This window comes from Gracilinanus agilis, chromosome 5, assembly GCF_016433145.1.
Source record: "Gracilinanus agilis isolate LMUSP501 chromosome 5, AgileGrace, whole genome shotgun sequence".
Taxonomy (NCBI): Eukaryota; Metazoa; Chordata; class Mammalia; order Didelphimorphia; family Didelphidae; genus Gracilinanus; species Gracilinanus agilis.
Genome location: NC_058134.1, coordinates 247,061,403 through 247,074,104, shown reverse-complemented (window position 1 = coordinate 247,074,104; position 12,702 = coordinate 247,061,403). Strand labels below are relative to the sequence as shown.

The 12,702-nt window shown below is 35.3% G+C and overlaps 1 protein-coding gene across 1 annotated transcript in view; it reads left to right on the top strand.

Annotated features, from left to right (window-relative positions):
- The window catches only part of NTS (neurotensin), an 18,608-nt gene extending 10,729 nt beyond the window's left edge, over window positions 1–7,879 (top strand). The window contains exons 3-4 of the mRNA XM_044679793.1: window positions 74–295; window positions 7,727–7,879. Coding sequence (XP_044535728.1) covers window positions 74–295; window positions 7,727–7,879 — 375 coding nt within the window. The remainder of the gene's footprint in view (window positions 1–73; window positions 296–7,726) is intronic.
- The last annotated feature ends 4,823 nt before the right edge of the window (window positions 7,880–12,702 follow it).

Genomic DNA, 12,702 nt, shown 5'->3' with positions numbered 1-12,702 from the left:
TCTCTCTCTCTCTCTCTCTCTCTCTCTCTCTCTCTCTCTCTCTCTCTCTCTCTCTCTCTCTCGTATATCATAGATCAGCAAAGCAAGATTTCCTCACTGGAAAATGACCCTGATAAATGTATGCAACCTTGTCAGTAACTTAAATAGCCAAGCTGAAGAAACAGGGGAAACTGGTGATGATGAGCTTGTAATGAGAAGACAGTTCTCGACTTTAGATGGCTTTAACTTGGAAGCAATGCTGACCATCTACCAGCTTCAGAAAATCTGTCACAGCAGAGCCTTTCAACACTGGGAGGTAAGACACAAAATGCAAAGCTACTTTTAATTGTGCTGGCTCAGGGCTGATTTTTATTGCTGTCACCCCATTATATCAAAAAATGTAAGAGCAAGACTCACAAATATTGGAGATGAGTGATGCAGGCAGGTTTCCAGTTCTGGCAACATCAAAATTCTTTTCAAATATTTAGGGTTGAGTAAAATATTTCCCTCCAAATTTAGAAAGGAGTCTATTTTAATCAAAATTCAAGCCATGTTCACTTATTTAATTCACAAATAAGGAAGAACTAATTTTGATATCTGAAGAATCTTAGTGATCCAAGACATTTATACTTTTGTCAAGAACCATGTAATCATTCTTGGTTGCCAATCAAAAACTTCAAGCCAGCAATAGTTGCAATGTTATGACTCTATTAGACTAGAAACAGCTTGGTAGCAGGGTTGATAGAGTGCCAGGTTTGGAGTCAGGATGCCCTGGGTTCAACATTTGGCCTCAAACACTTCCTAGCTGGGTGATCCTGGGCAAATCACTTAATCCTGATTGCCCAGCTCTTGCCACTCTTCTGTTTTAGGATTTGACAAGACAGAATGTAAGGATTTTTTTAAAAAAGAATCTATTATAGCTACTGTCATATGGCATTCCTCCAATAGTTTGGGATTGGTATTGGGACAAAGTTTTTAGATTTTTTTTTCCACCAAGGTAATGGTTATTAATACTTTTACTTATCTCTTTGCTTAACTCTTCAAGTATTTTGAAATTTGTAATAATCATTATAGTAATAAATGAACATCAATTATCTTAAAAAAGAATCGATTAGAATAGTATCAATCTGCATAGCAAGGAGTACATCTCTAAACATGGCGTCCCATTTCAATTGATTATGAATTTCATTTGACTTCAGCAACTACTCTCAACCTCATGACAGCTCAATTATAACGTAATTATTCAAAATCGAAAGGAAATCTATAAATCTGGATCTTCTAAAACAAATAGACTGAGGCACTAGTAAAACACAAAATTCCTAAACTTCAGACTCTTCCTACCTTAGTTTTGACCACATATGAGTTCTCATGGTTCATACTGGTGAGACTAGGAGTTAGGGAAAGAGGAGGGGAGCCAGGGCTATTGCAAGGAACTAGAATCATAGAGAAGCAGAAGGACAAATCCATTTTTAAGTTTGTTGCTTTAAAAAAAATAAAGCCTTATAGGAGAAAAAGTATGTTACACTAAACACATTTTCTTATTACATTAGTGGACCAACAGTTGTAAAATATGTCTAGATAATTGTGTTTAATTATCTCTACATCACTTGGAGAGGTTAACCAGAAGTTTTTGATTATGAAGTTTATTTGCAATAATATGATTTAACTGGTAATATTATGGCTCACAGCAAATCATAAAGACTAAAAGTCCACTTATCCAGAGTTCAAACAGCTTCCTTACTTTCATAGCATACTGACTATTGCCATAGTAGATACAGCAAAGGATTCGTAGTCAGCAAGACTTGAGTTCAAATCCTACCACAGACATTTACTTTGCTGGGACTCTGGGAAAATTACTCCTTCTCTCGGCATTTCAGTTTCCACCCTTGTAGAATGGGGGAGATAATAGCACCTACCTCAAAGGGTGATTGTGAGGCTCAAATGACAATTTATCTCTATTTGTACACATGCACATATTTTTTCAGTCTAAAAAGTGGTATATAAATGTTAGCTATTGCTATTATTAGCATTTTTTCTCCCTTATTCTGAGGATCCATTCTGTGAATTTTGTTTCCAAACTCCTATCATCTAGGACTGCCTGCTTGATTCAGGGAAGGGAAGGGATTACTCTTCATATTTTCTTTAAGCTACCAAATTGGGCTAGTTTAGGACCAGATGGATGTCCTGGAAAACTTTAGCTTCAAAGCCCAGTGCAATGTAAACGACTTGAGGATGGGAGGAGGAAAGGAAGCTTCCTCCAGCTTAGCACACACTACTTTGCACACAGGGATAAATGGACATAGGATTTCATTGCTGAAGTAGGGAACTCCCAGTGGGGATTTCTTTCTGCCAATGTAAATCAGTCTCTTCCTCATAATTTCTAGTTTTAATTGCTTTGAATGCTGAGAAAATTGGCGATTTGCCCAGGACCACACAGTCAATATGTGTCATATGCAGATCTTGACCCAAAGTCTTCCCTGCTCTGGGAAGCTCCCTATAGTCTAAATCATATGTTGCCTCTCTCTCTTCACATAGGGAGTGCTTTAATAAGCATTTGTTGGATTTAATTCAATTCTGTGGGTATTAAAACCATAGCAAGTATCCCTTCCTCGACCCTTTTTTGCATTCTTTCTATGGTAGAAGGAGTGGAATTTAGAATTTAGATCGACAGCTGTGACAATTGTCCTTCATCTTGCATAGCTGAGGTTTATATAGGTCACAGTATTCACAGTGGACTCTCATTAGAAATTTTGCCCATCTGTCATAAAGCCAAAGAAAAAAGTCAGAGCAGGATGACTTCCAGTGTTCCCATTAAGGCATACAGAACAGAAATATTAGGGAAAAATCTGTAGACCAGACTCATTTTCATTTTGCCAATGAATTTAGCCATTCTTTGATTCAAAGTAATGTTCAATTTCTGTAGTCCTTTAAACAAAAAGTCTTGCCTTTGCAAATCATGGGGTGGTGGTGGGGATCTGGAGACCCAGAGCTATATTTCATTTTGTCTCTGGAACTTCTGGAACTACATTAACCCACTTCATAGATGCAAACCAGCAACTTCTCTGAAATACATAGTCTATGGAATTGTCTAGTGCACTGAGATATTAGCTGACTTATTTTTGGTTTCAGAGTTAATATGAGTCATAAGCAGGAAAAAAAAGCCATTGAGTCTTCCCATTTCCATAGCTTCCCATTTCTCTATTCTTTATTATATATACAATATAGATAAAATAGCCAGACAAAAAGTTAGATTTTTTTCTGACAAATACTTGTAATTCCTGTCCCCCAAAATGAAAAGGAAGGTAAAAGAGACCATAAAATAAATGATATGAAATGGTAACCTTTTAAAAATGAACATGTTATTAAATGATTTAAAATAAAATAATATTTAAAGCTTGGCAAAAGTAATTTTGAGCTTCATATAGAAAGAAGTAAAGATGTGGGAATGGTATTTTCTGACATTTCTTCTCTTTTTACTTTTACTTTTCTTTTTATTCACTTCCCAGGGAGTAACAGCAGGTTGAAAAATGTTACTTCAATATTGTATTCCCTCGCTGGTGATTATCTTTTACATTCTATCATCTACTAACAATTTAAGTTAACTAAAAATTAGTTGGATATACAAAAGTTTGACTAAATTTCTTATCCTAATATCGAAATATATTTTGTATTTTAATATATTTCTAATATAATATAATTAATATATTTCTAAAATAGAAACATATTTCTAGTTTTAAAACTTCTATCTGTAAAATATTGGAGTACCATATGACCAAAATTAGTATTCAAAGTGCTTTTAAGTACATTCCATGCATGGTGGCCCTTTTCCATCAAGATTTAGTATAAAGATTCTATAACTCTTGTGAGCTTTCAATTAATCACTGTAAAGCTAGTGTACTTCAACTTCAGCTCATTGCTTCCAAGATAGGAACACAGTAGCTAGTTAATAACCATGAATAGCATATGGGAAGAACAGCTTTTGGATGCTGAATTAATTTTCAGGTTTTCCGAGCTGGGAAGTATGGGAGGTGCTTCTGAGATAGCGTCACCAACTGAGTACATTATAAAAAAAGATCATTAAATGAAAGCTATTTAGATCATTTAAAAAAAGGCATATTAATACAAGGATTGGAATACTGAGAGCAAAAGTTTAGAGAGCTGTTCATTTATTTGAACTTATTCACCTCTCACTAATGAAAAACAGAAAGGGAGAGAAATTCTATATCCTAGAATTAGTACTAGTCACCAGAAATTCCCTATAACTGCCAATGTTAAACCAGGTTAGAATTGTTCTGGTCTACCCATATTCTTACCCCCTCTCTTTTGCTAAACATCCACTTATCCATTCAATACCTATTCATTCATTCATTCTTTCCTTAGTTCGTTCATTCGTTTGTTTGTTTATTTATTTATAAATGCAGCTTGATGCTGGAAGGCATAGTGTGGTACTTAGAGCTGAGAAGATGAGTAGAAATCTCATTTGATAGCTGTGACTCTAGCCCAGTCAGTTAAATTCTTTTTGCCTTGGTTTGCTCATCAGAGGAATGGAATTATAATGATACCTGCCTCACTGTGTTGTAGTGAGGATCAAATGAGTAAATATATGGAAAATTGTTTGTAAACACTATTTACATTCTCACTACTACTATTACCACCACCACTATCACTATGACTAAACTTACTTTGTTGCATAAGAATTAAACTGAGTAATTAAGATAAAAATAGAAGATTCTATTCTGGAATTTGTCTTTGTTTTGGAGAGTATGTAACCAGGCCTGGTAAAAGCATATTTTCTTAGATATTTATAGAGTGGTTAGAAAGGAAGGGATAGAGAAGAACTGCAATCTAGATTTCTCAAGTTTGACACAATAGTAATCAGCAGTTGTAACATAAGAAAACTATCAGGAAAGGTAATGTAATTTATAGGAGAAAAGAATTGGCAAAAATCAAAACCATATAATGAGAGAACTTAGAAAAAAATATCCCCACTCCCAAAATAGGAATATTAAATAATGTGATCAGAATTCCTAATACAGTGAGGCAAATTCAAAATCACAGGTATCACTAAGATGTGGTAAGATGTAACCAATGATCAGAAAATAAATTCCAGAAAGGTATTTACCTTCTTCAAGCTAATAATAGCTAAATTCATCAGTTGAAAATATCATTATGTAGTCAAAATATAGCCATCTGAGAAAATACAGGAACCAGAAGGAGCAAATCAAGTTGAAAACATTTGGGTGAGGATCAATGGAGGGAGAAATGAAAGTGATATTGTTATCAAAATAGTTCTCAAAACCCTTAGACAGGAGGAATTTTATGAGTAGTTTATAAAATGTCCCATAACTGATATGGAGAAATGATTCAGAAGCAATTAGGGATTTCAACTCTCTGGACATCTGCTGGAGGTTAACCCCTGCCCTGCTAGCAGCAGGAAAGCTTAACAATGTATGAATTTATCTCTTCTTTCAAATGGATGTATAAGGAGAAGTTCTATTCCAAACCTATTTCTCATCATCAAGGAGGGATTTTTTTGCTATAATAGAACCAGCAGCAACCTTGGGAGCAGATGATAACTTTACCATGGAGTCTGAGATAGAGAAAAATATCAGATCTAATTTTATATGCATTTTAGATTTGAATTAGGTTCAAAATTAGGTTCAGAGAAAGGATCCAATGGCCTAGTATCCTTGAGGCATGGGAGTCTCCAAAAATGATATTATGAAGGCACTGAAAGAAAGAATCCTATGATGAGAGAAACAGAGCACTATCTAAAGAGAGCAATATGGTTAAATAGGGAACTCATTGACTAATCCTTTTTTAAAGATTTATACAAGATGGGAATAAAAGGAGATAAATGAGGTTGAGTAGTAAATATAGCGAAGTCTTGTAAGAATTGTTTTAGAAATATTAATATCCAGAATTGCAGAAATTGGAGATTAAAATTTGATTCAACAGAAAATGATCTTTAGGTTTGTTGGGGACAAAAACAGCATTAAGCTAAGATAATTTTTCAGGGTGAATGGGATGTTGGTAATGAATAATAGTGAAAAGGATGAACCACTCAAAACTTGTTTTGCTTGTTTTTTTTTTTTTCCCCAAGGAGGATGATCTTTGGACTGGGGAGGATAGACCAAAAATGATTAACAGGGAGGTGAAACCGAAGATAAATGAGGAGATGGTAAGGGAGAACCTGGCTATCCTTAGTGAGTTCAAATCACTAGGGCTAGACAAATAGCATTTTAGAATACTGGTAGGAAATGGCATCTGTGATTATTGAACTACTATTAATTATCATGAAGTAATAGCTTGGATTTCCAAAAATTAAAAAAAAGGGGGCTAGTATATAGTCTGCAAAAAATAGGTAAGGATATTTGATTTTTATTTTGGGCAATATTCTATAATTTCAATTAAAGGAATGGAAATTATAGGTTTAAAAGCAAGCTATTATCATAAAAAGTATAACTTCATTAAGAATAGGTCAAACCTAAAAAAAAAGGCCAGACCTTGCTGATCTTGTTTGTTTCATATGTTCACTCTATCTTGAAGATTAGATATTCTTATTCTATTTTTTTACTCAACCAATGTAATGCTAAAAGATATAGCATGAATTTATGGAATTCCATTCTATTCGATTTACATGAAATTGTCAAAAATATTAAATAATTATTGGGTTCTAGGGACTATCCTAGATCCTGGGGATACAAAGATAAAATAACTTTGTCCTCAAGGAGCTTACATTCTATTGGAAGGAAATAATATACATACAAGTAGGCCATGTATGAGAAACATGAAGTAAACCAGTATGTTTGGGAGGCTGAGTATTGATCAAGAAATTTGAAATAAGAATGAGGAAAATCCATAATACTTCCTCAGGGCAGGACCTTTTCTTTTTCATCTTAATATGATGGACAGCTCAGACAATACCATGAGCAGATATTAGAGACCCTTAATAAATGTTTGTTGAATTGCAAATATGTGGAATAAGGCATCTCTTCTGCCATAATTAACTTCATTAGCAGAACATTCATTTGGTGCTATTTATTTTATTTTTCCTGGCAAACCTGATTCTAGTCTAGCTTTCTGTTATCTCATACATACTCAGACTGTCTAGTGTAGCAAAAAACTGACTAGAGTTCCAAATAAAATTTTAAAAGTCTATTTGTGCTTAATTTCTTCTGTGTTGGACATGCCACCTAAACTAAATGAACATGAAAAACACCCCCAAATCCATTGTGATCCATTGGGATTATCCCTGATGTATTTGAGCTTCATAAAACTCACCTGAAAGTATAGGTACAATGCATCTAGTGGGAAGAATATTGTATTAGCTCTCAGGAGTTTTGAGTTCTAGTACTAGCTTCTCAAGTCCTTTAACTTCTTAGTTTCCTTATTAAAAAATTAGTATTATTTTGTGGGGCAAATATGATAATATGCATAATGTTAATAATAGTTAATATTGCCATAGCTCTTTAAAGTTTACAAAATTTTTTATCAATATTATCTCAGTTTTAACTTACAACCATCCTGAGAGGTAGGTACTATTATTATACCTCTTTTACTGAAGCAGGCAGAAGTTGTGACAAGACAGAGCGGTACAGTCAGTGAGTGCCTGAGGCCATATTTGAATTCAGGTCTTTATGTCTCCACTGAATGAAAGGGGTTTGTAAACTAAAAAGTGGTATGCTACTATAAAGAATTACATTTATTCACAGCCCAATTCATTCAGAATCTGTATTTTTTGCAGTTACTCCAAGATGATATTCTTGAATCTGGAAATCTGAACCGTGAGAAAGAAGAAGTGATGAAGAGGAAAACTCCTTATATCTTGAAGCGGCAAGTCCATGTGAATAAAGCCAGAAGACCCTACATACTCAAAAGGAGTTCTTCCTACTACTGAGAAGGGTGGGGAGGGAATATCTACTTTAGTTTATGAGTAACTGTGTTTTGTGGTTTCTTTAATTAAACATACAAGCATATTGGTGTGAAAATTATATGACAAAAGAAAAGAATAATTTTGTCTCTTCTGCAGTTGTGGTTCCTTGAATGTGATTTTTTTTAATCAAAAAATTGGATAGAAAAGATTCCAAATAAATCTTATTTCTCAGCATGATGTATTGTGTATAACCAATGCTATCAAATATTAGTGACGGTGTGTTCTACTTTGTGATTTCACAGGAAGACCATTTGGATTGTTAAAATTAATCAGTGAAAATATTTTATATAAATTATAAAAAAATTCACCTAGTGTTATAGGGAATTCTTTTGGCTTATATATGAGATGAAGTTTGGGGCATATAGCAGTAAGCCATTGATAACCAGAATAGCTGATAACACATTTTGAATGCATAACTGAAGAGAGAAAAATACACTCCTCCTTGTTCCCATTGTAAATCTGCAACATTCTTAGATAGATAATGATGGTCTTTAGAGAAGTAAGACTCAGACAGGAAAATCCCTGATTAATTATTAATAATTATTTACATTTTAAAATATGATCTTTTGATTTTAAAAATTAGCTTTCTGGAAAAAGATATTTCCTAAGTAATAAAGTAAATGGAATCATCAAACCCTCAAGCCTCAGAATTCACTTTCATTAAATTAGTTCTTCGTTCTGTTCCCTCCTCTTTCTTCTTCTTTGGCATTGGAACTGTATTTTGAGGCGTTTAAAGAGGTACAGTTCTTTTTGATTGGAGTGAATTGTTTGGAGACTGGAACTTAAAAGTGATAGGAGGTCGGAGTAGTAACTGGCCCAATTGTTCTAAGATCTGCGTATATTATGCAACCTTTCACAAAACACCTTCTTCAGAGAGTTGTAGAATATTGTGGACTCAGAACAATTCTTCCTCAATGAGATAAAATGCCATTGTAACAGGGAAAATCTTTTTTTCCCCCTCTCTCCTTGGAATTCTCTGGCTTTGCCTTGGTCAGGCAACAGCTTCACCTCATTCTCCCTTCCTTAGGGAGTCAGTTGCTGCTGTTCCTAATTAGAGAGGCACTCAAGCCTTCTTTGCCCAGGTAATCTCAATAATAAGTTGCAGGAATGCTCACCCCATTATATTGTCAAGTTCACGTGAAATGGAGCTGTTTTTTTTTTTCTTGACTGCCATTTTGAAAGACCACATTAATCGGGTACAGAAAACTTGTGATAATGGCTCTGAAACTGACCTTTGTGCAGTGCCAAAGCAGCCATCACTGTCTGTCTGCCTGACTCTCCATCTCTTTCTCTCTGTCTGTCTTTCTGTCTCTCATTTCTGCTCTCACTCTTCCTCCCCCACCTTTTTCTTTCTCCCCCTTCATCTCTTCCTATCCAATTTGCTCTTTCTCTCTCTTTTCTCACTCATATTTTTGCTAATGTTTATTTGAAATAGTCTCATCTCCCTCAAATACACTGACGTAGTATATATATGAGAATGGAATTGTGGGCTTTTGTAGGTTATAATGAACATTTAAAGAGTTGATACAACAATTTTGTGAGATAGGAAATATTGTTATTGCCATTTTAGGAATACATAAATTGAGGTTCAGAGAGGATAAATATCTTGCCTGTGGTAACTCAGCTCATAAATCCAGATTTATGAAGCAATATCCAGTCAGTATCTGTTTCAGTTCTCTCTCAACATAGGGGATAGGATAGAGGTTAGGATTTTTTTTTACTATTTCATTGTCATGGGATGCAGTGGTTCTCAAACTTTTCTAAAGTAGAACCCTTCAGTTTAGACAACTGGCAGGACCCTCCAAGTAAATTCTTCTAAAATGATAATATTTAATATCTTGAAAAATGACATCATTTACTAAAAAAAATTAAAATAAGAAATCCTTCATCTATTTTGTGGTTTCTGGGAGCATAGTTTGATAAATAATGATTGAAGGAATTCATCTATGAGGAAATTCTCTCTACCAATGAAGTCTTAGAAAGCTACCCAGAATACCCAGAGGTTAAATAACTTGACAGGCTCATGACAACCAATATAAGGTAGAGGTCAGACTTGAATTCACAGCTCAAGGTCCAGTTCTCTACTATACCACATTTACCCTTATTACTAAATTAAAATATTGTTTTGGCCTAGGACCAAGATTTTATAGGTATAGTGTGCTATAATGAGGAATATCCTTTACTAAGCCAGAAAAGAATCTTACCTTGACACTTAATAGGACATTGAGTTGCTTAGGGCCTAGAGCTATGATGAAAACTTATGGAATGGATGCCAGAAATGGCACACAGAGCACTCTCTGAGCACTTGGCCATGTCCTCCCCTCCCAGAGTTCATTTCTAGAAAGGCAGAGGGGCTTTAGGAGAGCTGCTCCCCTCCCCTTCTCCATCGTTTCTGATGGCATTTTTTCACATTATCCACCCCTCTGCCCAGCAGCCCAATGAGACAAGGGGTAAGATGGGTGACTCACAAGCAGCAGAGCTGGAGGGGAGCAGAGTGCTTGGGTCACAGTCCTCTCACTCTCTACATTTGCTGAAGACATTCCTTACTTCACCTGTCCCTCTGCCCAGCAGCCCAATGGAAGCGCTTTCTCCCTTCCATGTGTGGGGTGGGGGGGTAGGGTGTACCCAGCACTCAGGGAGTGGGGCACAGCACTTTGTTTGGGGGTGGGGTGGGACCTGGCACTCCATCTCTGAAAGGTTCACCAGCACTGGCATAGTGGTTAAAGAGGGTTAAAGTTACTTGCCCACAGTCACAAAATCTGAGGAATGCCAAAGTCCATGTACAAAAATGGTTCTTTAAAAATGAAAAACATATTTTCTTTTTACACTTCTACTGACATTTAAAAATTATTATAGCAATAATTGTGTGCCAAGAACTGTGCTAACCACAGGGCATACAAAAAAAAAAAGATGCAAAAGACAGTGTCTCCTCTTAAGGAGCTTACAATCTAATGGAAGAGATCACATATAAACAAGTATACACAAAGTGAGTTATATATTGGATAAACAGGAAATAATTAGCAGAGGGAAGGCATTAGAATTGAAGGGTTGGAGAAGGCTGCCTGTAGATCGTGGGATTTTAATGGGGCTTTAAAGGAAGCTATGGAGACTCATTGTGGGAGTGGAGGAGGAGGAGGGAGAGTGTTCCAGGCATGGGGAATAGCTAGAGAAAATGCCAGGAGCCAAGAGATGAAGTGTCTTATTAGTGGAAAAGCCAGGCAAGTGTTATTGGATGAAAGACTATGAATTAGGGAGTAGGTATAAGCCTGGAAAGGTAAGAGGGAGCAAAATTACTTTGTACATCAACTAGAAGATTTTTTTTATTTGACTATGTAGATAATAGAAAAGCCCTAGAGTTTACTGAGGAAAGAGGGAGGGGAAAGAGTGCTATAATTGGACTGATACTCTAGGAAAAATCATTTAATACCTGAATGTAGAATGGATGGGTTTAGGGAGAGTCTTGGGGCAGGCAGATGTACCAGCAAGTTAGTGTAATAATCCAGGTGTGAGGTGATGAGGGCTTATACTAGAACAATAGTAAGAAGGACTAAACCCTGGTAAAATATTTATTTCAGAAAAACAAATTAAGACATTTTCTATATCCCAAAATGCATCTCTTCCTTAAAGCAAATACTTCTATTGACATTTCTTCAAATGTATTTTAGGCTTAGATAGTTATGCATTGGTCAGTTGCTAAATGTTTAACCACTAGCTGTCTGGAGGAGGAAAAAAGTATACATAGTACACATTTAAAGTTTCAGCTGCATTGTTGAACATTTAACCTATGATTTTTTAAAATCTGGAAAATTAATAAAATAATAACTCAAACCATGATTTCTAGTATTTACCCATTTACTCACACTGAAAATGGAATTATAGGTTTTCATGAGGTTGGTGGAACAGGTTCTAGAATAATTCTGCTTAGAATAATCAATATTTATGAATTACATATTATCTACCAGGTGCTGTGCTAAGTGCTAGGCATACCTGTAAAAAGAAAAGCATATTTAACTTCTACTTGAAATTTAATATGGGAGTCAAGTACATATATAGAAAGATAGCACAATTCAAAAGAGAAAAAATAGTTATTTAATAAAAGGTTATTTGTAAAGGAGGGAAATAACAGTTGAAGCAGAGACCTGAAAAGAGAAGAACAATTTTTTCACAGTCCCTCAAATGGAGAGGCAGCCTCTAAATTAGGAAAACTTGGGAACAAATAATTGAGACCTTTTGCCATATATTCACTGTGTGACCTTAGGCATATCTCTTCATCTGTCATGCCCAAAAGAGATTCTCTGCAAGTGGAGTATCGATTTGGAGTTTACATTGGAAGAGGCAATTCTTCAGTGGGTGACTCCCTCTGCTGATGAAGACATAGACGTGGAAAAGCAAAACAAAAATCATCAAAGATCTTAAATTTTACTGGGAGAAAACAATATGTATACTAGTAGTATCTGTTTCAGGTAGAAATGGGGACCACTAAACTGGAGCAGGTTGGCATAGTGGAGAGAATTCTGGGACTGAAGTTAGGAAGACTCATTTTCCTGAATTCAAATTGGGTTTCAGATATTTACTCACTAGATAACCTGAGGCAAGTCACTTACACCTGCTTCCCTCTGTCCCTCATCTATAAAATGAGTTGGAGAAAGAAACAGCAGAGCATTATAGTATTTTTGCCAAGAAAAATCTGAACGAGGTTATGAAAAAAGTCAGACATGACTGAAAAGATTGAATAACAATAAGAAAACCCTATATATACATATATACATACGTATATATAAATATAT